Below are 24,855 nucleotides of genomic sequence, written 5' to 3'. Positions count from 1 at the left end.
CGCTATGGAAATATGTACATTTTTCAGCTAAAAATACCATCGTTCTTTTTCTGGTATCATTCGGTATTTTATTTATTTTGTCTTGTGTCCCGGAAATTTCATCTTTCTAAATTTGGGAGGAAAGCAGTAAAAGTCTTATTGTTTCACATCCAACGAATTTTATATCTTTTCTTAGTACTAGGTTGAAGATGTTTATTGGTATCTTTATGGTATTCTTGCACCTGTGGTCATCACGTTAAATAAATAGTGCTGAAACTGAATTGTTTGTTGACAACACTAATCAAAATGGTCCCCCATTTATTTTAAGTTTCCAGTTTTAAGCCTGGTACTCCAAAAACACTTTTGCTAGCAAAATATAGAGCGCCCAAGAGTGACCAGAGGTGTACACTGCATGCCGCTCTGTTACATTGCTCAGAAACTTGTTTTGTTCATTTTTTGCAAAAGTTGTTTTGTGGTAGAAAAAAAATGGATTAAAGAACCGGATAAAATTATATTTTCAGTGGTTAAATAAAATCCCAAATAGCTGTTTTTTTTATTCAAATAAGAAAATTAAATTTTCAACGGCATATGTACGGTATATTTTGAAAGTGGTGCGGTATTTTTCGGTATATGTTTGAGGGTCAGAGGGTATATTTTATCGAAAATTCACGCTCACTACCGGTAATGCAGCCCTGACAGACGATTGTGAAAAAATTTGTGAAAAGTGTTTATGAGGCCAGAAAATCATTATAAATATTTATATTAAAGAATTAGTAGCATCAAAGTGGTTTCTGAAAAAAGCTAACTCGCGCAGTAATGGACTTTCGCAACAAGAATGAAGCTTATGGCATTGGCCAGCGTCGTGTGGGAATCGGTAACTTAAGCGGCTCTGGCCCTGGTGCCGCGTTTTATGCGCCAAACTTCGGCAACGATGGTGGTGGCATCAGCTACCACAACAACAACTTGCAGCTGGACCGCGGCAATAATCAAGGATTCGGTAACAGGAATTCAAGCCCGGATATGGGAAGCAACTTTGCTCGCAGTCGCCCCACAACCGACAACAATTTTCCCTACAACGACAACAGTCGCCAGCGGGACTTGGAGATGATCTCGCGGGATGCAGGCTCGAATAACTATACGCGGGGCATGGAAAACCGCTCCAACTTCAATTCCAACAACCAGAATCAGCGCTACAGCAACTCCAACGATAACTTTGGCGTTAGCCAGCAGCGTCGAGACTTTGACGACAATTTCCGAGGAGTTGGCGGCCCCACGGGGCACTTGGGAGATTCTCGGGATCTGCCAAGCAATTTTGGTAACTTTGGCCGCACTGACAGCAATGATGCGCCGAGCTTTGTCAATCGGAATTCGGTGAGTTCTAACTTCAATTCCGATTTTCGTAACTTGGACAACAACTACCGTGGGCCACAGTCGAGCACCAGCTTCGGCGACAACAATGGGCGCTTCTACAATGATTCGCAACGGAGCCAGAATCGTTCCACTAACGTTGGCCCCTCCAACGATGTGGCCAACTTTAATGACAATTATCGTGGCGCCCGCTCCCAAAACTTTGGGGATCAGCAGCGCTCCAACTATAATGATGCCGATCGCAACTCTTATGGCGTTGGCGGCGGCGGCAACTTTAATGACAATTTCCGTGGCAATAATTACGGAAACTCTGGCTCCAATGTGGACAACTTTGGGCCTACTGGTTCCAGCTTTAACAACAACATTGGCATGAATAATGTCGGTCCATCTGGTGGCAACTTTGGTGTCCAGAACAACAGCCGCAACTTTCCGCAGAACGAACGGCGCAGCTATAACGATGGCAACGCCCGGTCTTGGAACAACTCCAATACGCAGCAATCGTCTTTATTCCAAGACTTGGGGTATCAGGCGGTTAACAGCGGCAATGGCAATGGCAACGGGAATGGAAATGGCAATGGCAATCTGTCTCCCTGGGAGGCCAGCCAGAGGGCCTTCAACTCCAAGCGTAACCAGAATTCACCCAAGAAGAATCTGAACAACGGCGGCGTCATCCGCAAACCGGCACCAGCACCAGCCATTAAAAATATTCAAGGTATTCGCAACAATCCAAAAACTGTGGCCTTGATCAGTGCCAATGCGGCTAGAGTTCCAGCAGTACGGAATCCCGTGGCTGCCACTGCCAATCCACGAATAGCAGGAGCCGGTCCTGCTGCCAATCCACGCATAGGAGGCGCCGGTCCTGTTGGCAACGCTCCACGCAATGCCTCGGGTCCCGCACCCAATGCCCAACGCAAAGCCGTCGCACGCGTACCTGGAACTGTGCAGAACCAACCAATGATTCCTTCACGCAATCAAATAAAGCTGCGCAACCTGAGACTCAATCTAAGGAAGCCCAACAATATCGGACCGAATCAGCCGGGCGCTGTCATTACCAGTCGGAATCCGCTGCCAGTCAGAGCCCAGAACGCAGTGCCGGCAAAGGGTCCGACAGTCGCTGGAGCAGCACCACGACCAGGTAAGTCACTACCCTACAGCTTCCCCTATATTATCCCTTCTAACACTTTCGTTCATTGACAGGACAAAAGCGCGCGGCAGCAGCCGCTGTAGCCCCAGCAGCACCAGCAGTCGGTTCGCCGCTTTCAAAGTCTGAGAGAAAGTGGCTAAAGGTGGCCCGCAAGCGTGGCTTCCTCATGGGCGGATTTAAGCTGCCATATATTCTCAATTTGGATCCGAAGAAGCTGCCGCAGTTTGAGGACGAATCGTATGCGGTGGCCTTCTTCGAGCAGACCTTTATCTACAGTACAAACCCATATGCCGGTGAGGAGGAGTTCACCGAGGCAGCGGTCGTTATCAATGAGGATTCGGATGATGAAGAGCTCAAGGCTGCGCGTAAGATACACAAGCGTTCCAGGAAACGTCTGCGCTCCGATTTGGTGTCCGTACATCAGGCAACCAGCAAAATGGACTGGCCCAGCTGGTGGAAGGATCACAAGCCACTTGGGGAGGAGATCGACAAACAGCTGAAAGCCTGTGGCAATCTCAATTTGGAGCACAGTTTCTTGCCTAATTTCCCGAAGCTAACCACCGCGCAGGTGATCGATGCTGTCATCAAGCAGGCCCACTTTGGCTTGGAGAAGAATACAGATGTGCCCTTCGACACCATGAAGACGATTTTCACGCTGATGAATCTAACCTTTTTGGAGAACCTGACGGACGCGAACAAGGAGGAAGTCCAAAACATTATACGCAACATACCCAATGCCCTTTGGGTACACAAGATGCGCACCATGATCAATCTGTGGGCCAAATACAAGCAAGTGTCGGAGCCATCGACAGCCACAGAGGCTGAGGCCAAGGAGGAGCATAACCGTCAGCAGCAGGCCACGGCCCGTGAATGGAAGAGTCCCGGCTTCCACTGGGTGGCCAAGCAAGCCTTTGATGAACTTGTGGTAAGCATTCAAGTTCGAAATTACATTTAACATTTTCTCTGATGCCTTTACCTTCTTTCTTTTCAGTCTATTAGCGCAGCCGAGTGGAATGAGCACACCACACTCTTTCCGAAACTAGATTAATCCCAATCCCATACCATCCACACACATCCCGACACTGACAATGACACTTATCCAAAACTCAGCAGAGCAGATTCACTTGCTTGCATGCATTCAGATTGTACGAATGAAATTTACAAACATGTATTCATGAAAATCCTATGAAAACAATAGGAATTAGCTTGTAATTAGATCAGATTGATTGAACAAATAAAATACCGACCCACAAATCGATGCAGTTTTGATGCCAAAGAGAATTTCCGAGAACGCCACAAATGTCGTGTGCAGACCATTGATGCTCGATTCGGAAGGCAAAAGTGAACACAAAATAGAATCACCAAAACGACAAACAACGGGGCTTGGCATATTCACTCGTGTTTGCGTTTGTGTGCAAAGACAGCACGCATAACGGAACATTGCAATGCAATTGGTATTCTCGACTCCCTTGCATTATATTACTGTACTTCGCTGATATTTGTATTCTGCGAACCGAAAGTTCCGTATTTGGTGCGCCTTATATAGGACTGTGTATGTTGTCGTTGCAGTGTGCAGAACGCATATCCCTCAATGAAACGCTCTCTAAGTTCGCAGTCGATGTATTTAACAATTTTATTGCCAGCAACAAGGTTATAAACTATATTCATAATTGGTTCGATGGTGTGTGTGTGTCTTTTAAGGCATTTGCAATTTGTGTAATGTATTCCCAAATGGACGACTACTTCAGTTATATAATTCTCATAAATATTGTTTTTAACGTGTTTTGCAGAGGTTTTTGGCGAGCTTAGCCACCCAGTTGCTTGTACAGAATGGGCACATAATCATCGAACTCGGCCTGGTACAGATTGCCGGCCACCGGGTCGCCCAGATTGTATTTCTCGGCAAATTTGGCAATCTTGAAGCCGCCGCGGTCATCGCCGCTGGTGTTGGGCAAACGCTTCTCGTCAAAGTCGAGCTTGCCCTTTTGCTCGTAGATGAGGAACACGTAGCGATGCAAGCCAGTGTCTGGCGGGGGACCCGAGCCAATGTAGGCGGACAGCACCTCGCCCTTGGCAATGTCGCCGCCGGGAATGTTGCCGACCAGCCAGTGGTGCCACTCACGGTACTTGGGCTCCTTGCGGCTGGGTGCGTCCGGGTCCGTCATGCACAAGGTGTACAGCTTGGTGGCGTCGGCATCCCACTTCACGCTGGGCTGATCCTTCACCTGTGTGGGCGTCAGCACCATGCCGGGTTTTACGACAATGTCGCACGGATATTCCACAGTTGCGGTGGCCTTTGGCGCCTTGGCAATAACATCGGGCACAACACAATTCTCCTCCATGGTTTTTCCTATTGATCCACACGAATACTTGCGTAAATTAAATGCAGCAGGCGAGCGTGGTGTCAGGTGATTTTCTTTTTTTGCAAAAGTTGTTGCCGTTCTAATGGCGGCCGGTGCTGGGAAGTTGACATTCACAGCGGTGGTGGCCTTTAGAAAATCGACCCAGTGCGGTCCAATGGAGCATTTTTGGATGTTGCGTAGTAGTTTTAGGCGCACAAGACTCATATTTCAACCAAAGTATACAACAAAAGGCTAAGAGATAACTGTAGCTATACAAATTTCCACTTGCAAATTTATAGATGGAACTTTTGCTATTCACAGGGGAGCAACGACCTATCGATACCGATACAATTTAAACATTTCGATTTGTATCTGACAAAAACTGCAAAGAAAACTTCAAGAGAATTAAAATAGATCGTTTTAATTAAGTTTATATGCCTAAACACTCCTACTTACACTAACGGGATAACAAGAAAAGAAGGAACAATAAATGTATGAGGGTGGGTGGGTTGTGTGTGTTGATGGGCAAGTGATATGCATAATTTTTGTTTTGTTTTTTTGGGTCAAAGCTACAAGTCTACAAGTTAAGTTTCTCCTCAGGTTGTACGCTGTGTGGGATAGAACTAAACCTGATAACGTTGCTTGTGTCATGCCTTGCGGAAGACATCACCGGATCCGTATGAAAGACGCCGCTCCTTGATGTTTGTGGTGACCAAAACATCGTCATCGTACTGGGAAACCCGCTGCATTTTGGGTCGCATCAGGCCCCGCACGTCGTTGAGCGTTAGATCGATATCCCTGAAGGCGTTCAGCAGAAACACAGCCGTAATGACTATGAGAAAGCCGCAAACATCTCCCAGGATATCGTCGAAACGCATGTGGGTAAACTCCTTGAAGAGAATTGCCGATGCAGTGATCACCAGAGTCGTAAACATCACATAATACACAGGCGTCACAATGCTGGTGTTGAAAATGTCTAGCGCCTTGTTCAGATAGTTCATCTGGATGGCAATGAAGGTGACGGTGATGACAATCAGGAACCAAGGCATCCAGGTGAGAAAGACATTGCCACCGTTGGCCAGGGTCTGCCGGATGGCCAGACCCAGAGCCTTGCAGCTCATGACGGTCAGCGAGCCAATGCCCGAGCACAGAAATATGTACACCACAACGTTCGTGTGACCATGCCGCGGAGCAACGAAGCACGCCACAAAGGCCGTGGAGCCAATGATGCAGGTGACATACAAAATAAACACCGGATCCAGCAGCATATCGAAGAGCAATTGCAGATCCTCCACCTCCTTCTCCTTGGGCGAGTGTATCACTATGATGGTGGATCCGAGTATGCACAGAAAGCAGCCAATTTTGCCCAGCAGATTGAGTTTCTCGTTGAGGAACCTGGAGGCCATCACCGACGAAATTATCACGCTCAGTGCACCCAGGGGGGTGACCAGGGAGGCGGGCGCAAAGGCATAGGCCGCAAAGTTTGCCGCCTCACCCAGGCCCACTGCAAAGACAATGACAACGGACAGTGGAATGAAAGGCTGTGATAAGCGAAATTGTTTGTCTTTACTCACTTGTCAGCAGCCCCGCCCACCAGATCCACTCGCGTAAGTAACCAAATCCGCCAGCCGATGCCCGCACCTCGCCAAACCTGCTCAGACGAAGGAGCGCCTTCTTCTTGATGATGAAACTGGAACCGATGAAGAAGCAGGACGAAATGGCCAGGCCCACTCCTATGTAGAAATCTGTGTTCGTCAGGGGCTCCGCCAGTGGGCTGGGCGGTGCCAGGCTGGGGCCTGCCTGCGTCTGGTCCATCTGCAGTGATGAGGCTTCGCTACTCATTGGATCTGTTTCACCACTCGCTCTGTGTTTTTGCACTTCTTTTCAAAGTCTGTGTGAGTCACAAGCCATGTATGTAAATCCCAGTGGCTGCACTACGCAGCTATCGATAAACCTGAATAAACCACCCCCGCCACGGCCACTTGTGGCATTTCGGCGCTACCGCACTGCAGCCTCACCGTTTCGCCATTCACACGCAGCGTGCGTGGAGCCAGAAACAAAACAAAACAAATAATCAGAATGCCGCCAAAGTCGAGTAGTAAGAAAAACCAGGCAAGTTGGTATCACTGCGAGACCTGTGGAGTGCACATAACGTCCAAGGCGCGCGACAGTCACGATGCCAGCTGCCCCATACCCAGTGAAGGCGATGGAGAGGCGGACTCCGAAGTGGAGTACGTGCGGAATGGAACGCTGTACACGAGGAGCCTGCAGCAGCGCAACTTTGAAGTGGAATCCCTGAAAGATTTGCCAGCAAAGTATACCAACATGCTAGTGTTTGTATCAGAGGGTGCCATGCGGCTATCCCAGCTCCACATTGGCCAGCACGTGGTGATTGAATCCACGTCACAGGAGCCGCTGGTGCGAATTGTGTGGCCCGTGTCGGAGCAGTTCCTAACCACAGTGTTTGTCACAGACAACGGTAGGAATCGAAACCCTAAGATTGTTGCTATTTATCGCTAAATTATTTTGTAGATTACAAATCAAATTTCGCGAATTTGCGCGGCAAGCTGCTGAAAATCCGACCATTGGACACCAAATGCCTGACAGCCGCTGGCAGCATCTCCCTGAGGCTTATCAGCGAATCGCGGCTAAAGTCTGGACAGCTGAAAGATGCCACCGCCTTGCTGCAGCGTGCCATGGTCAATCAAATCTACTGCCAGGGCACTAAAATTCATTTAAATTTCTTCAACAAGTCGCTGACGTTTCGCCTGGAGAGCTGGCAGGGCGCTGTGGAGGATGCACTGGCTAGTCTCAGTCTGGAGGCCAAGCCGCTGCAGTTTGTACAGGTGACAAATGTTACACGGGTACAATTAATACCCCAGGAGGATGAGGAGCAGCAGCTCAAGGAGCAGACGAGTTCCTTTCGCATTACAAAATCCCAAATTGGAGGATTGGACAAGCAAGTGGAGCTAGTGGAGGAGAGCATGGAGTATGCGCTCGGCCTGAGAACAGTGCCAGCAGGTGAGTGGCTCCAGATATTCGCCTCAAACACGTAACATTCCCAATGTTCTCTTAGGCCTGAAGGTATCGCGTGGCATGCTGCTGTATGGCGCCACTGGCTGCGGCAAGTCCATGGTCTTGGAGGCCATGACCGCCGTCGCTGAGGAACGCAGCCAGAGGAATGTCCAAATCATACGCATCAATAGCGGCGAGGTGTACAGCAAGTTCCTTGGCGAAACGGAACAAAATCTAGCAGCAATCTTCGAGCGCGCGTACGCCCATTACCCGCAACCGACGCTGCTGCTCATCGAGGATGTGCACAATCTTTGTCCCAAGCAGGAGAGCAATGATCTGGTCAAGCGTGTCTCCCTGGCGTTTCTCTCGCTGCTGGACCAACTGAGCAGTCCCCGGCAACTCCGTGGCAGTCGCACCTTCCTGCTGGCCACCAGCTCGCAAATCGATGCCCTGCACCCGAGTATACGGAGAGCCGGACGCCTGGACAGTGAACTGGAATTGGGTGTACCCAGCCCGCAGGCACGTCAGGCCATCATCCAGTGTCTGATTCAGTCGGTGGAGCATCACCTGAGCACTGAAGATGTGGCACAAATTGCCACCATTAGCCATGGCTATGTGGGCGCCGATCTGGCGAATTTGGTGTACACCGCCATGCTGCAGGCCCAGCCACAAGCTCTGCAGCTGAAACACCTGCAGGAAGCTCTCATCAGTGTTAAACCATCGGCCATGCGCGAAGTGCTCATCGAGTGCCCCAATGTACAGTGGTCGGACATTGGCGGCCAGTCCGAGCTGCGGCTGGCCATGCAACAGGCCATCGAATGGCCACTGCTGCATGCGGAGAAGTTCCAGCGTCTGGGCATCAAGCCACCGCGTGGCATTCTCATGTTTGGACCGCCCGGCTGCTCCAAGACGATGATTGCCAAGGCCCTGGCCACCGAGAGCAAGCTGAACTTTCTCTCTATCAAGGGGCCGGAGCTCTTCTCCATGTGGGTGGGTGAGTCGGAGCGTGCGGTGCGCGAGGTGTTCCGCAAGGCACGCCAGGTGGCACCCTCGATAGTCTTCTTCGACGAAATCGATGCCATTGGCGGCGAAAGAGCTGAAGGCGATGGCTCTGGCTCCGGCTCCGGTTCGTCCGTCAAAGAGCGCGTTCTCACCCAACTCCTCACCGAACTGGATGGCGTTGAGGCCTTGCAGAATGTCACCATTGTGGCGGCCACCAATCGGCCCGACCTGATAGACAAGGCGCTACTACGTCCCGGACGCATCGATCGCATACTCTACGTGGGCCTGCCCAAGGCCGATGCTCGCAGCGAAATCTTACACATAAAACTGCGCACCATGCCGCTGGCCAAGGATGTGCAGGTGGATAAGTTGGTGGAGCTGACGGACGGCTATTCGGGTGCCGAAATCCAAGCTGTGTGCCATGAGGCTGCTATGCGTGCGCTTGAGCAAAGCTTCGAGGCGGAACAGGTGGATTGGTCGCACTTTGAGCATGCCCTGACGGCCGTACAGCCGCGAACCAGTCCTGAGCTGTTAAGACTCTACGAAGACTACTTGAAAAGGAAGTGATTTTTTGAGTGTAAACTTTTACCACTCAAAGACTACAATAAAAAGCATTTAATGTACGTTATTATATTTACTACCATACGTAATTTACGTGTCTAAAGATTATGGCTAAATAGATAAGATTTCAGTAGACTGGGACTGCATTTAGAAACCCAACACAACCCATTTGGGTTTTTTATTAAATCAAAGATCGACACTTGATTCGGAAATTTGTACTTGGCACTACTATCTGGAAACAAATCGACCGCTACCGACGCCATCGATAAAGTATAACTAACCATTAATGTCACAATCAATTGGAAGAACAAATTAAATGTCTCATGTTTTCATATACTGCTAGAGAAAGAGAGAGGACGGAGCGTCTGATTATTCCGCTTGGTGTGCAAATTGTTAAAGGCAAACAAATGTCCCACATAGACAGAGATCAGAGCATAGCGATCGTTTCTGATTGATACAGTGGAACGCATTGATGATGATATTATATAATATTTAAATTTCTGAGAATAATCGAGGGTCACGCTCGACGCAGCACAGAAGTTTTTGTTTGTACAAGAATTGCCACTCGAATTATGGGAATACAATTTTTAATGGCAATTGTTTGATTATACTCGTAATCGAACATTCGCGGTCATGGTCAAGGTCATGCAAATGCTTTTTTTTTGTGTGTCAAATGAATTAAATTCGATATTTATATACCCTTGCCATTGGCTCCAGACATTAAAAATAAATTTGTGTCTATTTAGGGCACGCAAAAGCGATTGGGATGAGATTTTTCTTTATATAAAATTAACAAAATTTGAAAATTTGTCATATAAAGAAAACCTCTCACCATATCTTTCTACATCTTAGCAGCATTTAGCGTGGATAAAGGTTGACTATTTCTTTTTATTTAGTGTAATAAATTTACCTTTACGTGTTAGTTATTTTATTTATGTTTTAACCATTTTTCAGAATGTATGGAAAATATTTCCAAAATATTTTTGATGACATAATTGTATGATATTTAACGAGTATGAACCAATGAAATCCAATCTAATACAAATATATAAAAGATCGTTCATTTTTCGATTTATGTGGAAACAATTGTGAAAGGAATTCGAGCAATTGATATCCTAAATTGAATCAGCCATCATCATATGTGTGTTTTTAGAACAAATCGTGTCAATTAAAAGAAATGTTTGTTCAGCACGAGTATTTGTACATAAATATATGTATGTACATACATACATATACATACATGTATCATCTTTGTATCAAAAAATCTAGCAGTTAAGTCAGTTCTGGCACAAGTTTTTGACATCTGTTGAGGCACTGTGCTTTATTTTGGAGTGAATGACTTTTAAAATTCGAGTTAATACGTAAACAAATTCTCTTTTAGTTTTTAAAAGCTCAGCTGTTAATGAGAACTTGTTGTGAAATGAATAAGTGTCACGCATCTGTTCGCATGATGATGCTCTACACGATTTACGAGAGTTTGAACGGTGGGGAGAGCGCGAGAGCAAACTTAGCGGCTCTCTGCGATCTAAGTATACACTGAGAGAAAAATGGCAAAGTTCAAATAAGCACAGCCAAAAATACATATAAAATGTGATTTGACAATACAAAAGAACTCATTTAAAAAAAATGATGTGTTAATTTATTTTACTTTAAGACTAAAAAATAATTTAAATATAATAACAAATATTTCCGTATTAAATGTAATGTCAAAATGTAAGTGAAAACATTTAATGGCATAATTATCTATTTAAATTTTGCTCTTTTTCTCTCAGTGTAGGAATAGCTAGAGGTAAAAGACAGAGAGAAGGCGTCAGCTCTTGGCGTGCGTCCGATCCGATCCGAACCGAACCGTTCAGATCAGTTGCCGGTTAGCCGTTCAGTGCTTCGCATGTCGAATTTGTCGTTTTGTTGGTGGGGTTACGACACAGGAAACACCACGCGCTGCATTCTTTAGCACCTCTCGGCGGCCCTCGCTGACCGCTCCGTCGAACGATGAAGTACTGGCTGAAGATCTCCCTGCTGCTGTGCACGTTCGGCTTCCTTCGCGAGCTGCGGCCATCGGAGCCGTATGTGACGGAGTATCTGGCCGGAGACTATGGCAATCTGACCACCGAGCAGGTGTACCAAAATGTCTATCCCTTTGGCACGTACTCGGTGCTGGCGCAGCTGGTGATTGTGTTCCTCATCACGGATCTGGTGCGCTACAAGCCGGTGATCGTGCTGTCCGCCGTGGCTGGCATTGTGCTGTTTGCCATGCAGATATGGTGCGACACCCTGGGCATGCTGCAGGTTGCCCAGCTCTTTTATGGCTTCTTCACGGCCGCCGAGGTGGCCTACTACACGTACATCTATGCCAAGGTGGACAAGGAGCGCTATCAGATCGTCACCGGACACACGCGTGCCGCTATCTTGAGCGGAAAGTTTCTGGGCGGCTTGGTGGCCCAGGTGCTAGTCTCCACCGACACCATGAACTATGGAGAGCTGTACTACATATCGCTGACCACGCAAATCATATCGCTGGGCGTCTCCCTGATCCTGCCCAGCGTGCCACGCAGTCTGTACTTTTATGCGACAGATGCGAGTCCGAGTTCCAGTCCAACGCCTGCGGGTGAGGAAATTGCGCCACAATTTTCAATGAAAAATGCCACCCGCCTGCTGTGTTATCATTTGGTGTCCTCCTACTCGAATCCCATTGTCCTGCAGTGGAGTTTGTGGTGGTCCCTGGCCACCTGTGGTCAGATTCAGGTATTCCTCGCGGGAATTTAATTGTTTGTGCTCCTCTAATGCTGAGATTTCTGCTTCGTTTAGGTAATTTCGTACATTCAGTTCCTGTGGAAGGAGGTGGCGCCGCAGCATCAGAGCAGCTACAATGGCGGCGTGGAGGCAGTGGCCACACTCCTGGGCGCCGTTGGTGCCATTGCGGCCGGCATGCTGAACTCAAACAAGCGACGCAGCTGCTACATGCTGTGCAACTCCATTTGTGCCGCCGTTCTGGGCGCTCTTCTGCTTTATGCCTCGCAAACCAAAGTCCTCTGGGTGGCCTACGTCAACTATGTGCTCTTCTGTGCCATTTTCTTCTTCATCATCACTGTGGCGGGTGCCATTGTCGCGGAGAATCTGGTGGAGGACAGCTTCGGCCTCGTCTTTGGCATCAACACGCTGGTGGGACTCTTGCTGCAGACCATTCTCACCATTGTCGTGGTGGAACCGGGTACGGGCTTTGGCTTGGGTCTGCGGGATCAGTATCTAGTCAATGGCGGCTATTTCGTCTGCTTGGGGACCATCTATGGACTCGGCATTCTCATTGCCAAGCTGTGCGCGAGGTCCAGCAATTCAAAACAAGTGCATATAACCACGTAGCGAGGAATTTTCCATCCATTTAGTCGAATTTTCTGGGAATTCCTTTAGCTCAGGCCCACTGAATTTTATAACCTTATAATTCGAGTGTTCATCCGAAAAGTGTAGTAAAGTGGGTCCATGTATGCGTAATTAGTTACATTTTCTTATACAGGGTAGATAACGTTAATTATTTTTAGGTAAACTGGGATAAATATTAAATTAAAATATATTTTTGTATCAAAACAGCAATTTATATCAAATTATTCCTACAGCAGTTGTATACTCGGCAACCCTCTTTTTATTTTCACGCACCTACAAGACCCGTGGCAACTCTATCAACTGCGTGCATCCCAATTTGAGCGCGAACTTTGTTTCTTTTTTTGTAAACACATTTATTAAACATTGATTTATTGTACTATACAAAGATTATTGCAGCAGAAGATCCATCTCTTCGGCATTCGACGACATTAGATCGCGCTCCAGGCTGCTGGATGCCGCTGTGGCCTGATTCAGAAACAAATCAAAGTCGTATCCATCGTTTTGGGCCGAAATGGAATCCTTTTGGTTGCTAATTGTTTGCGGATTGGACAGCAGATCCACATCGTACAGACCCAGTTCCTTGAGCAGCGTCTCATTCTCCGTGTTAGTGGAATCTGTGGCCGCGTTGGACTCCAAGGGCTCCTTGATTTCCACATTGACAATGGGCGCCGGCAGCTCGACGGCCTCGAGGCCACAGACAATATTGGCGGGACGTGAGTTTGGATTGGCATTGGCTTCGATTTCGTCGTCGTCCAGCTCTTGCGGCTTCAGCGTGCTGGACTTGTACTGAAAGTCGGTCTCCTTGAAGTCCACCTCGATGGGGAAGAGCGGCGGCAGGGAGTCCAGCCGCTCCACCAGACTCCGATGCAGCTCGGCCAGACTCTCGAGCAGGCTGCGCAGCTGCTTGTTCAGGTCCATGGCATGCTTGCACTCCAGCAGCTCCATTTTCTCGAGCACATCCGTACGCAGTTTGGCAAACTTGCTGCGCGCATCCATGCGGCAACGCAGGATCAGACGGTACTCGTAATTGCCCGTTTCTACGCGGTACAGCGGCTCCTGGAGCGACGCAAAGCCATGCTCCTCGTCATCCATTTCCTTGACCTTCAGGCAGTAAGAGAGGTACGTGAATTTGGCATCCGCATAGCGACGAACGGTGAGCTTTGTGTCCGGAATCGCCTTGTTCAGATACGTCCCCAGATCGGCCAGGACTGGCTTGATCTGCTTGATGATGCCCAGCCCGTCCTTCTCCAGCGTTCGATGGAACTCGCCAAAGGTGCGGAACGCCTCCGAGGCACGCTGCTGCGGCTCGTGCGCCGAGATTTGTGTGAAGCAATCGCCAAAGGACTTGTACGTCTGCAGCAGGTCGTAGTAGGCCTTCAGCATGCGGCGCGCGTGCTCCACCAGACCCTTGTACATCAACTCGGTGCCCTCCAGCTCCTCCAGCCGCTTCACCAGCGAATCGTTGCACAGTATAGCGCGGGACAGGCCCAATGTGTCCGCCGTATTGCTGGACATGTTGTCCACAATTCGATGCTTCAATTTCTTCAGAATGATGTCCAGGGTTTTGCCCTGTTCCGGATCTGCGTGGAGTTTGTTGTAGTGCACGATGACCTCATCGGTGGCCGTTTGTATCATCTTGGCCACCTCCACTTTCGTCTTGCCCTTCACACTGACGGAGTTGACGGCCAGCAGCTCGTCGCCAGACTGAAGCGAACCCTCGCGGGCAGCAGGCGTGCCATCGAAAATCTGTGGGTAAAAATTATGTTTCAAATATGAATTCGGGTTAGTAACGTTCCAAATTTTCTTTCAGTTATTATAGTTTTTCGGAAATTAAACAAAATTGCAAAAAGAATGCCCAACAGCAGCTGGTACAAGTGGACCGATGTGGACTTCAACGACACGCCGCGTAGCCTGAGCCAGAAGCCGGCGACTATTCCGCGCAGCGAGCAAGTGGGCGCCCAGTTGCAAGCCATCATGTTGGAGCAGCAGCACGACAATCTGCCGGGTTTTAGTCGCAAGCAGGCCGGCCTGGACGGCCACAAGCGAAGGAAGAGCCGATTTCGGCTCACAAAACTGACGCCGCGTGTCTGCGAGTATCAGGAAATTTACGAGCGGCACAAGCGGGAGCTGCGCAAGCTGTACGACAGAGCTGTGCGCGGGAAGAATCAGTTCCACAGCAACCCAATGCCCGATTTCAATCGCCTGCACAAGCGCCTGGAGAAGAGCAGCCTCAGCTTGGGTTCGGGCCAAAATTTCACCAGACCACGCACGCCGCACACGCTCGTCCTGTCCAGGCAGGCTGAGCAGAGACGTTTGCTTGCAATGAAGGAACACAGAAAGAAGACGACGCCAAAGTTTGTGCCAAAAATCAATCGATATCCGCTGTCCTACATGCGACGACAGCCCTTTATGCCACGCATTGTGTCGTCCATTATTCACGCGAAGCCCTTCAATTTGCGCAGCGAGGAGCGTGGCGTGCGTCGAAAAATTTTCGACCAGCAAGTCTATCAAAAGATGCAGGAGCGCAGCCACAAAGATGCCATGGAATGGGAGGAGCAGCAGGAGAAGGAATGGCTTAAGCAACGCCGCCAGACGCTCTTCAAGGCAAGACCAAATCCGTGGAAGCGCACAAAGGCAACCGATGCAGACAGCAAAAAGTGAACTAACAATAGAGAAATATTAAACTAATTCAACAACTTACCTGCACAATATAGAGACAGGGACACATGGGTGCTCCACCGCCAATGCTGATGCCAATTAAGTTGCTCTGATCCTTGGTGATGACGACGGCATTTGTGGTGACAGTCATGCCCCTGATAAAAATCAAAGGAAATTTTAATTCTAGAAATTGCTACTAAAAATTGTAATTGCTAGACTGAAGCGTGCTATACGATTATTGTGCTCCTTTAGGTATACTCACATGGTGTTATATGTGTGCAATTTTCTATATATTAGCCATGAGACCTGTTCTAGCAAGGCCATTGGACCTAGGGACAGTTTTAAGCTAAGGCAAACGATGTCGTTGGGTGCCCCCAAAATTCAAACTTTACTCGTAACATTCTAAGCCTAGCTCTAAGTTCGAGTTAGTGGAGGATTATAAGCAACTAGACAGCTACACACAAATGAAAAACCAACAAAATAATTCCTTAATTCTGCTTAAAAATCAAAACAATATGTAATACCATTAGTTCTAGGAGTCTGTCGGTTACATGGTTGGGGGGAATTAGTTACAAATACAAAACGATTCTTGGGTCAAACGCTGGAGTGGACTTACAAACGATCTAACTCATTTTTCTGCCTAGTGGACGAGTCGCTGCCAAACCTGTCGGAGCCAAAGCCCGAGGAGCACAGGACAACAGTCGCCTCGTTGATCGAGGAGGAACGCTCAGAGTTCCTTAGCTCCTCCTCGAGTATATCCGTTTGCCGCGTGTCCCCATCTAACTGGATGAGCAACGGTACTGGCTCGGGTCTAACAATATGGTTTGATTTTTGTACGATTATTGATTTATAACAGAAACTTACGCGTCGCAACAGTTTGTTTATTTGTTTTGCCAATAAAAGAAAGATCTATGCACAGAGTTTTTGGGTAGATAATTACCCCAAAGACTACTCACATTTTATCCTCCTCGAAGAAGAAGTCATCGTCGGTGTCTGTCAGCATTTTACTTGTTAAAAAATATATTTTTCGTGTGCTTAAATTTTTGGCAACTTGAATTTCTTCAAAACGGACTATCGAAACTACCGATAGTGTCATCGTGTCATGCGTTTGCAGCCCTAGTAAAAAGCCATTCACACAAAAGCCCCGATGGCCACTTGTTGCCTTGGAAACGCGGAAAAAATAAACAAATTAGCTATGGATTGGGCTGAGGAGCTGAAAATGACTATAAGAAAGGTAAAACTATTATAATAAGGCCAAAGATGTATATGAAATGATATTTCCTCTCGTTTAGACAACGGCCCGCAAGGGTCGTCGCTCCAAGAGTCGCGATGTCTTGAAGGAGGAATCATCGCAACCGGTTAAGGACATTTCCATAGACATCACACTCAATGTGCAGGCACAGGGCAGTCCCACAACAACAGAGGCCACCTCGTCCACATACAACAATGAATTTGAATCCCATCGGCCGCCCATCCGACGCATATCTGGAGGCTGGGCGGATGCTGGCTTTAAAGGTTTAAAGTGAGTTTCCGTCAAAGGCGGCCATAAATGCTTGTATAATTATTACATTTCCTCCACAGATCCAAGAAGAATTCATTCGATGAGTAAGCCACAGAGTTGGAGCTATAGTAGGCATAATTTAATCATACTTATACACTTTTAGCGAGCGTTTTCAGCAAACAAAGTCGGCCACGTCCGTGCCGACCGATGATATACCTGTTATACCCGATGTGGATGACTTCAAGGATGAAATTATGCTCAACGAGATAGTTGAACCGCCTACGTAAGTAGATGCCTAAGCACTTAGTTATTTAATTCACAATTAATCATTCCTTAGGGCCAGCTTAAATCGTTTGGCGGTTCTCAAGGAGATCAGCACGGATTTGCTCTCGCAGCACGCTTTCAATGCAGTTGATAATTTTAATCTGTCCATACTGACCGATTGTCTGCTGCCCCAGGAGACACTCAACGAGGTCGATGAGATCTGGCAGTGGGACAAACTCTTCACTGAAGTGTCAGCCGAAATCCATTCGGATAAGGCGCCCAATATTGGTGTGAAAATCGGACCCGATGTGGTTCCACCAGCTGCCCAGCACACTTGAGAACGAAATGGAAAGTACAAGAACAGTGCAATAAATACTCAAATATTAAATATAGAAATTTCATTTGATCACAAAATATAAATTAGAGAGAAAATCGAAAAATATAGCACCCTAGAACAGAAATGCAGACTAATCCTTTGATTTATTGAATTGGGCGTCCAACGCCATCAAATGCCTTGTTTTTATGATCAGCAGCATTGGCACGGGCTTCATAATTGCAGATGGTAACGCCATGGTAGTGCGCCTCGCTAAACTCTCCTCGAAGACCTGCAATAAAGGAGATCTTATAATTTCTGCAAACATTGTTCTATGCCCGAACCTACCAATATAGTAGATGCGTGTGTTGTCATCGCCGAAATTGCTGGGAAAGTACAGGGACAGATGATGAACAGAGGAGAAGTTGACCACTTTGGGCGAGTATTCAATTTCGCCGCGAGGATCGCGCGTTAGCTCAAACTCCTGATCGGGCTTCATCTTGGCATCATCGAATGTCATCTTTGGACGATTCTTGAAGCTACCACAAGCAAAGTTTCCATTAAATATAAGTAAATTCAGAATTCCCGCCAGAACCCACTCACATTTTAACCTTGTTCGGATGCGAGTCATCGTTGGCGCCACAGATGATGATGCCCTTGAGTTTGATGTTGCCGGTAAAGGGTATATTGAAGAGCAACTCCTCATCCGCATCGCTCTGGACAAATTTGCTCGTGTCCTGGCGAGATTCGTACGGCTTGAAGACGGTTTTGCCGCTGCCTTCGGTTTCCTCGTTCAGACACTCCAGATTCTCGGAATCAATTTTTGTGTACAAACTGTATTCGATGCCCATTTCCAGGGCATGATCCACATCGGTGGCCTCGTGGCCACAGCCACCGTGGTCGTGGGAATGTCCATGCGACATTGTTTAGAGATTTTAAATTTTATAAATTTCACAAATAACAAAAATAAGTCGAATCATCAAAGGCGGCTGAAATGAATAAGGTCACACTTCAATTTTTGCACAAATATAATGGTATATTTCAGAAATGGCTGGTATACTTACTGTATATTTTGAAAGTGATACCGTATATTTGTGAGGACCAAGCGGCTTATTTTTTTGATCATCATATGAAAAATTAAAATACAAATTTGAAAAATATAAGGTATACAATCCAACAACAATTATTATTTAAAATACGTCAAACTGATTCTTCAATCGGAATAAATTATTGTTTCAGTGTTAAAAGTCTTTGTAAGCTATTAAATTCAAATGGAACATCAACATCGAGGAATATGATTTAAGACTGCGGTAAATTGCGGTATATTTTAAATGAGGTGGTATATTTTGGTATATTTTATAGATAATTTCGTCACACTGGTCACCCTTACAGCACGGTCACACTGGAAAGCACGGAACGAAAAAAATAAAATTTGGACATTTTTTAATCTGTGTTAATCGCTGTGAAAATCGTTAATAATAATTGCATCTCTTTAAAAATTGTATAATTAACACTACAATGGCGCCCAAGGCTAGAACCGTTGGTATTAAACCGAAGTCTCAGACCTTCAAAGACAAGTCCAAGCCCACCGATGTTCGCATGTCAAACATACAGGCGGCTAAAGGTAAGAAATGGCAAAAAAAACCAGAAATAAAAACCAAACATGACATAAAATGTACGCACAATGGTTATTTGTGATGCATATTTAAGCTGCAATGGTATGGGAAGAGGCTTAATGGTAAATTTCCATGGATATTTGCATTTAAAAATCGCAGTTGGACGCCGGCTGCGTCTGGAAACTTCTTATGGAAGAAGCAGAGCAGCGTATTACTCATGTGACAGCGAACTGTGCTGCCGATGTAGCATTTTTCTGGCCAATTTTAGCTTTTATTTGCACTAAAAGAAATGTGTGATGTCTTACAGCTGTCTCTGATGCCATCCGCACGAGCTTGGGTCCCCGCGGCATGGACAAGATGATTCAGGCTGGCAACGGTGAGGTTTCCATCACCAACGACGGTGCCACCATCTTGAAGCAGATGAATGTGCTCCACCCGGCCGCCAAGATGTTGGTCGAGCTGTCCCGCGCCCAGGATGTTGAGGCCGGTGACGGCACCACCTCGGTGGTGGTCATTGCCGGTGCCTTGCTGGAGGCCTGCGAGAAACTGCTGCAGAAGGGCTTGCACCCGACGGCAATTTCGGACTCGTTCCAGCGCTGCTCCAACAAGGCTGTGGAGATTCTCACACAGATGGCCACGCCCATCGAGCTGACGGATCGTGAGACTCTGATCAAGAGCGCCTCCACATCGCTCAACTCCAAGGTGGTCTCGCAGCAGAGCAGCCTTCTGGCCCCCATTGCCGTGGACGCAGTGCTGAAAGTCACCGAGCCGGGCAAGGAGACCTCCGTGGATCTCAAGAACATTAAGGTCATCTCCAGCCTGGGCGGCACCGTGGAGGACACTGAGCTGATTGATGGCTTGGTTTTCACCAGCCGCTCGGCCGGCACCAATGCTCCCAAGCGCATCGAGAAGGCCAAGATTGGTCTCATCCAGTTCTGCATTTCGGCACCCAAAACCGATGTGAGTAGGGGGAAAACTTCCAGCAGTTGAATCATATGATACGATTTGTGTTCTTTTTTGTAGATGGATCACAATGTGATTGTTTCGGATTACGCTGCCATGGATCGTGTATTGAAGGAGGAACGTTCCTACATTCTCAACATTGTCAAGCAGATCAAGAAGGCCGGCTGCAATGTCCTGCTGGTCCAAAAGTCCATCCTGCGGTGAGTTGAAATTACCCAAAGCATCTCTCAAGCACCACTCAATCTGGACTTTTCCTTTAGTGATGCTGTTTCGGATCTGGCTCAGCATTTCCTGGACAAGATCAAGTGTTTGGTGGTCAAGGACGTGGAGCGTGAGGACATTGAGTTTGTCTGCAAGACCCTGCACTGCCGTCCGATTGCATCGTTGGATCACTTCACCGCCGAGAATCTGGTCAGCGCCGAGCTCGTGGAGGAGGTGGCCAGTGGCACCAACAAATTCGTGAAGATCACCGGCATCCAGAACATGGGACGCACTGTGTCGATCATTTGCCGTGGCTCGAACAAACTGGTGCTGGAGGAGGCAGCCCGCTCCCTGCACGACGCTCTCTGTGTGGTGCGTTGTCTGGTAAAGAAGCCGTTCCAGATTGTGGGCGGTGGCGCACCCGAGATCGAGATGTCGCTGCAACTGGCAGCCGTCGCCCAGACGGTGGAGGGTGTGGATGCCTACTGTTTCCGCGCATTTGCCGATGCCCTTGAGGTGATTCCCTCGACACTGGCCGAGAATGCCGGTCTCAATCCCATTGCCACTGTCACAGAGCTGCGCAATCGTCATGCCCAGGGTGAGAAGAATGCCGGCATCAATGTGCGCAAGGGCGCCATCACAGATATCTATGCGGAGAATGTGGTTCAGCCGCTGCTGGTCAGTGTTTCGGCCATCACCTTGGCCACGGAGACAATTCGCTCCATCTTGAAGATCGATGATATTGTAAGTACTTCAATTGTTCGCTATGAAGTCAACTCTTATCGTTTACCATCTTCTATTTCAGATCAATACCTTCAGCTAAGAAGTGTGCCTCCGCCTCCGCCACCTGCACCAATTTCAGTCTCTGATCAGGATCAAGCATTTTCCCCTTAAAGCATCATCATTTACCTCCTCACATCTTCTATCCTCCCATCATGCGGCTGCGCATTTAATTTGAATAAAATTCACACTGCACTACACTACGCCTTACCACTCTAATATGTATTACAAAAGCGAACTAAAAGAATTAAATATTGCGCTAACACAACACGAAAGAGATTTTTATTGTATTTATTATTGTATTTGTGCACAGTGGATGTATGTAACGCACTGAAGGAAACGTTTCCGATCCCATAAAGTATATATGCATATTCTTGATCAGCATCAATAGCCGAGTGGGTTCGAGCCATGTCTGTCTGTACGTCTGTCCGTTCGTCCGTCCGTCTTGTTGAGCGCCTGTATCTCAGAGACCATAAAAGCTAGAGCCACCAAATTTTGCATCCAGACTATGCTCACACTGTTACAAGTGCGTTACAATTTTGAAGTTAAAAGAAAAATAAAAACGCCATTCCGTAGGGAATGACCATATCTATCAGATCACCATATTGGGAGCGGCCGCTGCCTCTGCCGTCAGTCTGCAGTGTGTGGGTCTAGGGAAGGGGGGCGAGCTAACGGAGCGTGTTGGCGTGAGAAGTGTTGTAGATGTAGATGACAGATGAAGAAAAAATTTAAAATTGGACAAAAAACCGCTAAGGTACAGATGAAGTACTAAGTACCGCGTATAAAAGTTGTGACGCGTAAGAAGCGTCTCACACGTCCCTTCTCGTTTTAACCACCTTTACAATTTCCACATTTATCTAAGTATTTCCCGATCGAGATCTAGTGACAGAAATATTTCCGGGACAATTGCTTTAATTAGAATTCAAGCCAGCACTCCAGCAGCGCATCTTCTTCATCTCCCCCCCTTTTTTCGGACAATTAGTCAAATGCAAAGAGAGTTACAAAAATGTGAAATCCCCCTACCCTAATTAGTCGGCTTGCATCGAATTCCAGAGACGGATAGTCAAAGTGCTCGACACAATAAATGTGCATGTGCGATTTGCAAGTAGGAGAGGGAGTCATAAGCCACCAACACCAAGAATCCAATTGCCTTTCCTATTCACTCATAAAAGAAACAAGAACGAGAGAGCCCAGTCTTGTGTTTTTTTACAGTTACTTTGCTCTCTCACTCTCAAACGAAAGACAGAGAGAACAAAAAAAAGCAACGGCGTATTATGATGGTTCCTGGATAATAAATATTACATTTATTTTCCTTTACAATTTCCGAACTTTTCTAAGCATTTTCCGATCGAGATCACGTGAAGGAAATCTTTTCCGAGCCGATTTATTTCATTTTGATACAAGCCAGCACTCCAGCAGCGCATCTTCTTCTTCTCTCCCCTCTTTACTGACAATTACACAGTCAAATGCAAAGAGAGTTCCAAAAATGTGAAATCACCCTATCCTAATTAGTCGGCTTGCATCGAATTCCAGAGATGGATAGTCAAAGTGCTCGACACAATAAATGTGCATGTGCGATTTGCAAGTAGGAGAGCGAGTCATAAGCGACCAACACCAAGAATCCAATTGTCTTTCCTATTCACTCATACAAAGCAAAAAGAACGACAGAATTCGCGTTGTTTCGCCGTTACTTTGCTCTCTCGCTCTCACAGCTTGAACGGTGTCACTAAAACGCAGAGAGAACCAAAAAGAAAAAAGGCCAACATGTAAAAATGTTGGTTTTTGCATAATTAGACTTAATTTTAACTCCCTTTACAATTCCCACATTTTTCTAATCATTTCCCGATCGAGATCTAGTGACAGAAAACTTTTCCTGGACACTTTCTTTAATTTGAATTCAAGCCAGCACTCAAGCAGCGCATCTTCTTCATCTCCCCACCCCATTTACTGACAATTAGTCAAATGCAAAGGGAGCGAACATTTTAGATCTATAGATTTCAAAGCGAATGGAGAATGTACCAAAAATGTGAAATCACCATACAATAATTTAGTCGGCTTGCACGGAATCCCAGAGACGGATAGTCAAAGTGCTCGACACAATAAATGTGCATGTGCGATTTGCAAGTAGGAGAGGGAGTCATAAGCCACCAACACCAAGAATCCAATTGCCTTTCCTATTCACTCATAAAAGAAAAGAAGAACGAGAGAGCCCAGTCTTGTGTTGTTTTTACAGTTACTTTGCTCTCTCACTCTCAAACGAAAGCCAGAGAGAACAAAAAAAAGCAACGGCGCATTATGATGGTTTCTGGATAATAAATATTACATTTATTTTCCTTTACAATTTCCGAACTTTTCTAAGCATTTTCCGATCGAGATCACGTGAAGGAAATCTTTTCGGAGACGATTTATTTCATTTTGATTCAAGCCAGCACTCTAGCAGCGCATCTTCTTCTTCTCTCCCCTCTTTACTGACAATTACACAATCAAATGCAAAGAGAGTTCCAAAAATGTGAAATCACCCTACCCTAATTAGTCGGCTTGCATCGAATTCCAGAGACGGATAGTCAAAGTTCTCGACACAATAAATGTGCATGTGCGATTTGCAAGTAGGAGAGCGAGTCATAAGCCACCAACACCAAGAATCCAATTGTCTTTCCTATTCACTCATAAAAGAAAAGAAGAACGAGAGAGCCCAGTCTTGTGTTGTTTTTACAGTTACTTTGCTCTCTCACTCTCAAACGAAAGCCAGAGAGAACAAAAAAAAGCAACGGCGCATTATGATGGTTTCTGGATAATAAATATTACATTTATTTTCCTTTACAATTTCCGAAATTTTCTAAGCATTTTCCGATCGAGATCACGTGAAGGAAATCTTTTCCGAGACGATTTGTTTTCATTTTGATTCAAGCCAGCACTCCAGCAGCGCATCTTCTTCTTCTCTCCCCTCTTTACTGACAATTACACAGTCACATGCAAAGAGAGTTCCAAAAATGTGAAATCACCCTACCCTAATTAGTCGGCTTGCATCGAATTCCAGAGACGGATAGTCAAAGTGCTCGACACAATAAATGTGCATGTGCGATTTGCAAGTAGGAGAGCGAGTCATAAGCCACCAACACCAAGAATCCAATTGTCTTTCCTATTCACTCATGCAAAGCAAAAAGAACGACAGAATTGTCTCGCGTTGTTTCGCCGTTACTTTGCTCTCTCGCTCTCACAAGAAAACTAGAGAGTACCATAAAGATTTTGAGTAGGGGAGCGCGGCCTAAGCCACCAACACCTACGCAGTTTACCTCTTTTGCAGCTTCTTCATCCCCATTCCATTAGTCAAAAATCTTTCAGCGCGTTCGGTCCGGTACGGATTCGGTCCGCGAAAAATCGAAAAAATCGGGTAAAATCGGGAAAATACGGGAAAATTCGGGAAACTAAACGGGAAAAAGTATCGTGCAGTATGTGCAGTGTACAACAACAAGTGTGTGTTAGTGAAATCAATAAAAAATCAAGATCATTTGCGGAGGAGCACAGCAGCGAGGCTAGAAGCAGATCGTCGATGGAAATATGCGGCAATATGTGAAAGTGAAGTGTGTGTTAGTGAAGTGAAATAAAATGTGGTGCAATGGTTGAACATTTTGTGGACAAAAAATGCGAGATCATATGCGAAATATACGACAATATGTGAAAGTGAAGTGTGTGTTAGTGAAGTGCAGTGAAATATGGTGAAATGGTTGAACATTTTGTGGACAAAAAATGCGAGATCAATTGTGAAATAT

At 46.7% G+C, this 24,855-nt stretch overlaps 9 protein-coding genes across 12 annotated transcripts; 5 read left to right on the top strand and 4 right to left on the bottom strand.

The window, feature by feature from the left end:
- The first annotated feature begins 663 nt into the window (after window positions 1-663).
- Window positions 664-3,742, top strand: LOC117901010 (myb-like protein A). 2 transcript variants are annotated; one of them, XM_034811609.1, is made up of 4 exons: window positions 665-1,350; window positions 1,411-2,482; window positions 2,545-3,416; window positions 3,483-3,742. In XM_034811609.1, the coding sequence occupies exons 1-4, from the start codon at window positions 796-798 to the stop codon at window positions 3,537-3,539; spliced, it is 2,556 nt and encodes an 851-aa protein (XP_034667500.1). In that variant the 5' UTR covers window positions 665-795; the 3' UTR covers window positions 3,540-3,742. The 2 variants fall into 2 exon arrangements, with proteins under 2 accessions (XP_034667499.1, XP_034667500.1); XM_034811608.1 differs by having other exon boundaries at window positions 664-2,482.
- A 523-nt stretch (window positions 3,743-4,265) lies between these two features.
- LOC117900255 (protein D3) lies at window positions 4,266-5,089 on the bottom strand. The gene has a single exon (XM_034810554.1). The coding sequence runs from the start codon at window positions 5,056-5,058 to the stop codon at window positions 4,297-4,299; it is 762 nt and encodes a 253-aa protein (XP_034666445.1). The 5' UTR covers window positions 5,059-5,089; the 3' UTR covers window positions 4,266-4,296.
- A 297-nt stretch (window positions 5,090-5,386) lies between these two features.
- On the bottom strand, window positions 5,387-6,757 carry LOC117900254 (magnesium transporter NIPA2). Its single transcript, XM_034810553.1, has 2 exons — window positions 6,408-6,757; window positions 5,387-6,337 (listed from the first exon to the last, which is right to left on the bottom strand). The coding sequence occupies exons 1-2, from the start codon at window positions 6,673-6,675 to the stop codon at window positions 5,481-5,483; spliced, it is 1,125 nt and encodes a 374-aa protein (XP_034666444.1). The 5' UTR covers window positions 6,676-6,757; the 3' UTR covers window positions 5,387-5,480.
- A 99-nt stretch (window positions 6,758-6,856) lies between these two features.
- LOC117900253 (ATPase family protein 2 homolog) lies at window positions 6,857-9,483 on the top strand. Its single transcript, XM_034810552.1, has 3 exons — window positions 6,857-7,312; window positions 7,366-7,854; window positions 7,910-9,483. Exons 1-3 carry the CDS (start codon window positions 6,913-6,915, stop codon window positions 9,415-9,417), a joined length of 2,397 nt encoding a protein of 798 aa, XP_034666443.1. The 5' UTR covers window positions 6,857-6,912; the 3' UTR covers window positions 9,418-9,483.
- Window positions 9,484-11,260: 1,777 nt separating this feature from the next.
- LOC117901653 (thiamine transporter 1) lies at window positions 11,261-12,995 on the top strand. Its single transcript, XM_034812489.1, has 2 exons — window positions 11,261-12,156; window positions 12,220-12,995. Exons 1-2 carry the CDS (start codon window positions 11,404-11,406, stop codon window positions 12,769-12,771), a joined length of 1,305 nt encoding a protein of 434 aa, XP_034668380.1. The 5' UTR covers window positions 11,261-11,403; the 3' UTR covers window positions 12,772-12,995.
- A 166-nt stretch (window positions 12,996-13,161) lies between these two features.
- Window positions 13,162-16,534, bottom strand: LOC117900877 (PRKCA-binding protein). Of its 3 annotated transcripts, XM_034811405.1 has the most exons (4): window positions 16,404-16,526; window positions 16,064-16,258; window positions 15,491-15,602; window positions 13,162-14,535 (listed from the first exon to the last, which is right to left on the bottom strand). In XM_034811405.1, the coding sequence occupies exons 1-4, from the start codon at window positions 16,448-16,450 to the stop codon at window positions 13,177-13,179; spliced, it is 1,713 nt and encodes a 570-aa protein (XP_034667296.1). In that variant the 5' UTR covers window positions 16,451-16,526; the 3' UTR covers window positions 13,162-13,176. The 3 variants fall into 3 exon arrangements, with proteins under 3 accessions (XP_034667296.1, XP_034667294.1, XP_034667295.1); XM_034811403.1 differs by lacking the exon at window positions 16,064-16,258 and having other exon boundaries at window positions 16,404-16,534; XM_034811404.1 differs by lacking the exons at window positions 16,064-16,258; window positions 16,404-16,526 and adding an exon at window positions 15,710-15,765.
- Window positions 16,535-16,544: 10 nt separating this feature from the next.
- Window positions 16,545-17,621, top strand: LOC117900878 (intraflagellar transport protein 43 homolog). The gene is made up of 5 exons (XM_034811406.1): window positions 16,545-16,681; window positions 16,740-16,969; window positions 17,029-17,052; window positions 17,112-17,231; window positions 17,286-17,621. Exons 1-5 carry the CDS (start codon window positions 16,595-16,597, stop codon window positions 17,548-17,550), a joined length of 726 nt encoding a protein of 241 aa, XP_034667297.1. The 5' UTR covers window positions 16,545-16,594; the 3' UTR covers window positions 17,551-17,621.
- Window positions 17,622-17,668: 47 nt separating this feature from the next.
- LOC117900880 (PITH domain-containing protein GA19395) lies at window positions 17,669-18,521 on the bottom strand. The gene is made up of 3 exons (XM_034811407.1): window positions 18,129-18,521; window positions 17,874-18,064; window positions 17,669-17,817 (listed from the first exon to the last, which is right to left on the bottom strand). The coding sequence occupies exons 1-3, from the start codon at window positions 18,446-18,448 to the stop codon at window positions 17,693-17,695; spliced, it is 636 nt and encodes a 211-aa protein (XP_034667298.1). The 5' UTR covers window positions 18,449-18,521; the 3' UTR covers window positions 17,669-17,692.
- Window positions 18,522-18,911: 390 nt separating this feature from the next.
- LOC117901050 (T-complex protein 1 subunit delta) lies at window positions 18,912-21,356 on the top strand. The gene is made up of 5 exons (XM_034811662.1): window positions 18,912-19,149; window positions 19,449-20,101; window positions 20,165-20,304; window positions 20,365-21,049; window positions 21,111-21,356. The coding sequence occupies exons 1-5, from the start codon at window positions 19,044-19,046 to the stop codon at window positions 21,126-21,128; spliced, it is 1,602 nt and encodes a 533-aa protein (XP_034667553.1). The 5' UTR covers window positions 18,912-19,043; the 3' UTR covers window positions 21,129-21,356.
- The last annotated feature ends 3,499 nt before the right edge of the window (window positions 21,357-24,855 follow it).

The sequence above is a fragment of the Drosophila subobscura genome, chromosome U, assembly GCF_008121235.1.
Source record: "Drosophila subobscura isolate 14011-0131.10 chromosome U, UCBerk_Dsub_1.0, whole genome shotgun sequence".
NCBI classification, from domain to species: Eukaryota; Metazoa; Arthropoda; class Insecta; order Diptera; family Drosophilidae; genus Drosophila; species Drosophila subobscura.
Note: the sequence above shows the minus strand (reverse complement) of the source record. Positions and strands in the feature narration are given on the sequence as shown.

Bases quoted from the DNA above. Each gene is read 5' to 3' on its own strand.
- LOC117901010 (XM_034811608.1), top strand. From the start codon at position 796: ATGGACTTTCGCAACAAGAATGAAGCTTATGGCATTGGCCAGCGTCGT. The intron at 2,483-2,544 runs GTAAGTCACTAC...GTTCATTGACAG, and splicing joins TGGAGCAGCACCACGACCAG to GACAAAAGCGCGCGGCAGCA. The intron at 3,417-3,482 runs GTAAGCATTCAA...CTTTCTTTTCAG, and splicing joins AAGCCTTTGATGAACTTGTG to TCTATTAGCGCAGCCGAGTG.
- LOC117900880 (XM_034811407.1), bottom strand. From the start codon at position 18,448: ATGTCGCATGGACATTCCCACGACCACGGTGGCTGTGGCCACGAGGCC. The intron at 18,065-18,128 runs GTGAGTGGGTTC...TGCTTGTGGTAG, and splicing joins CATCCGAACAAGGTTAAAAT to CTTCAAGAATCGTCCAAAGA. The intron at 17,818-17,873 runs GTAGGTTCGGGC...CCTTTATTGCAG, and splicing joins CACACGCATCTACTATATTG to GTCTTCGAGGAGAGTTTAGC.
- LOC117900877 (XM_034811405.1), bottom strand. From the start codon at position 16,450: ATGCTGACAGACACCGACGATGACTTCTTCTTCGAGGAGGATAAAAT. The intron at 16,259-16,403 runs GTGAGTAGTCTT...CCATATTGTTAG, and splicing joins TTCTTCGAGGAGGATAAAAT to ACCCGAGCCAGTACCGTTGC. The intron at 14,536-15,490 runs GTAAGTTGTTGA...TTTTACCCACAG, and splicing joins CCTGTCTCTATATTGTGCAG to ATTTTCGATGGCACGCCTGC.
- LOC117900254 (XM_034810553.1), bottom strand. From the start codon at position 6,675: ATGAGTAGCGAAGCCTCATCACTGCAGATGGACCAGACGCAGGCAGGC. The intron at 6,338-6,407 runs GTGAGTAAAGAC...TTGTCTTTGCAG, and splicing joins GTGGGCGGGGCTGCTGACAA to TGGGCCTGGGTGAGGCGGCA.
- LOC117901653 (XM_034812489.1), top strand. From the start codon at position 11,404: ATGAAGTACTGGCTGAAGATCTCCCTGCTGCTGTGCACGTTCGGCTTC. The intron at 12,157-12,219 runs GTATTCCTCGCG...TGCTTCGTTTAG, and splicing joins CCACCTGTGGTCAGATTCAG to GTAATTTCGTACATTCAGTT.
- LOC117900255 (XM_034810554.1), bottom strand. From the start codon at position 5,058: ATGAGTCTTGTGCGCCTAAAACTACTACGCAACATCCAAAAATGCTCC.
- LOC117901050 (XM_034811662.1), top strand. From the start codon at position 19,044: ATGGCGCCCAAGGCTAGAACCGTTGGTATTAAACCGAAGTCTCAGACC. The intron at 19,150-19,448 runs GTAAGAAATGGC...GATGTCTTACAG, and splicing joins AAACATACAGGCGGCTAAAG to CTGTCTCTGATGCCATCCGC. The intron at 20,102-20,164 runs GTGAGTAGGGGG...TCTTTTTTGTAG, and splicing joins TTTCGGCACCCAAAACCGAT to ATGGATCACAATGTGATTGT.
- LOC117900878 (XM_034811406.1), top strand. From the start codon at position 16,595: ATGGCCACTTGTTGCCTTGGAAACGCGGAAAAAATAAACAAATTAGCT. The intron at 16,682-16,739 runs GTAAAACTATTA...CCTCTCGTTTAG, and splicing joins TGAAAATGACTATAAGAAAG to ACAACGGCCCGCAAGGGTCG. The intron at 17,232-17,285 runs GTAAGTAGATGC...ATCATTCCTTAG, and splicing joins GAGATAGTTGAACCGCCTAC to GGCCAGCTTAAATCGTTTGG.
- LOC117900253 (XM_034810552.1), top strand. From the start codon at position 6,913: ATGCCGCCAAAGTCGAGTAGTAAGAAAAACCAGGCAAGTTGGTATCAC. The intron at 7,313-7,365 runs GTAGGAATCGAA...ATTATTTTGTAG, and splicing joins AGTGTTTGTCACAGACAACG to ATTACAAATCAAATTTCGCG. The intron at 7,855-7,909 runs GTGAGTGGCTCC...ATGTTCTCTTAG, and splicing joins CCTGAGAACAGTGCCAGCAG to GCCTGAAGGTATCGCGTGGC.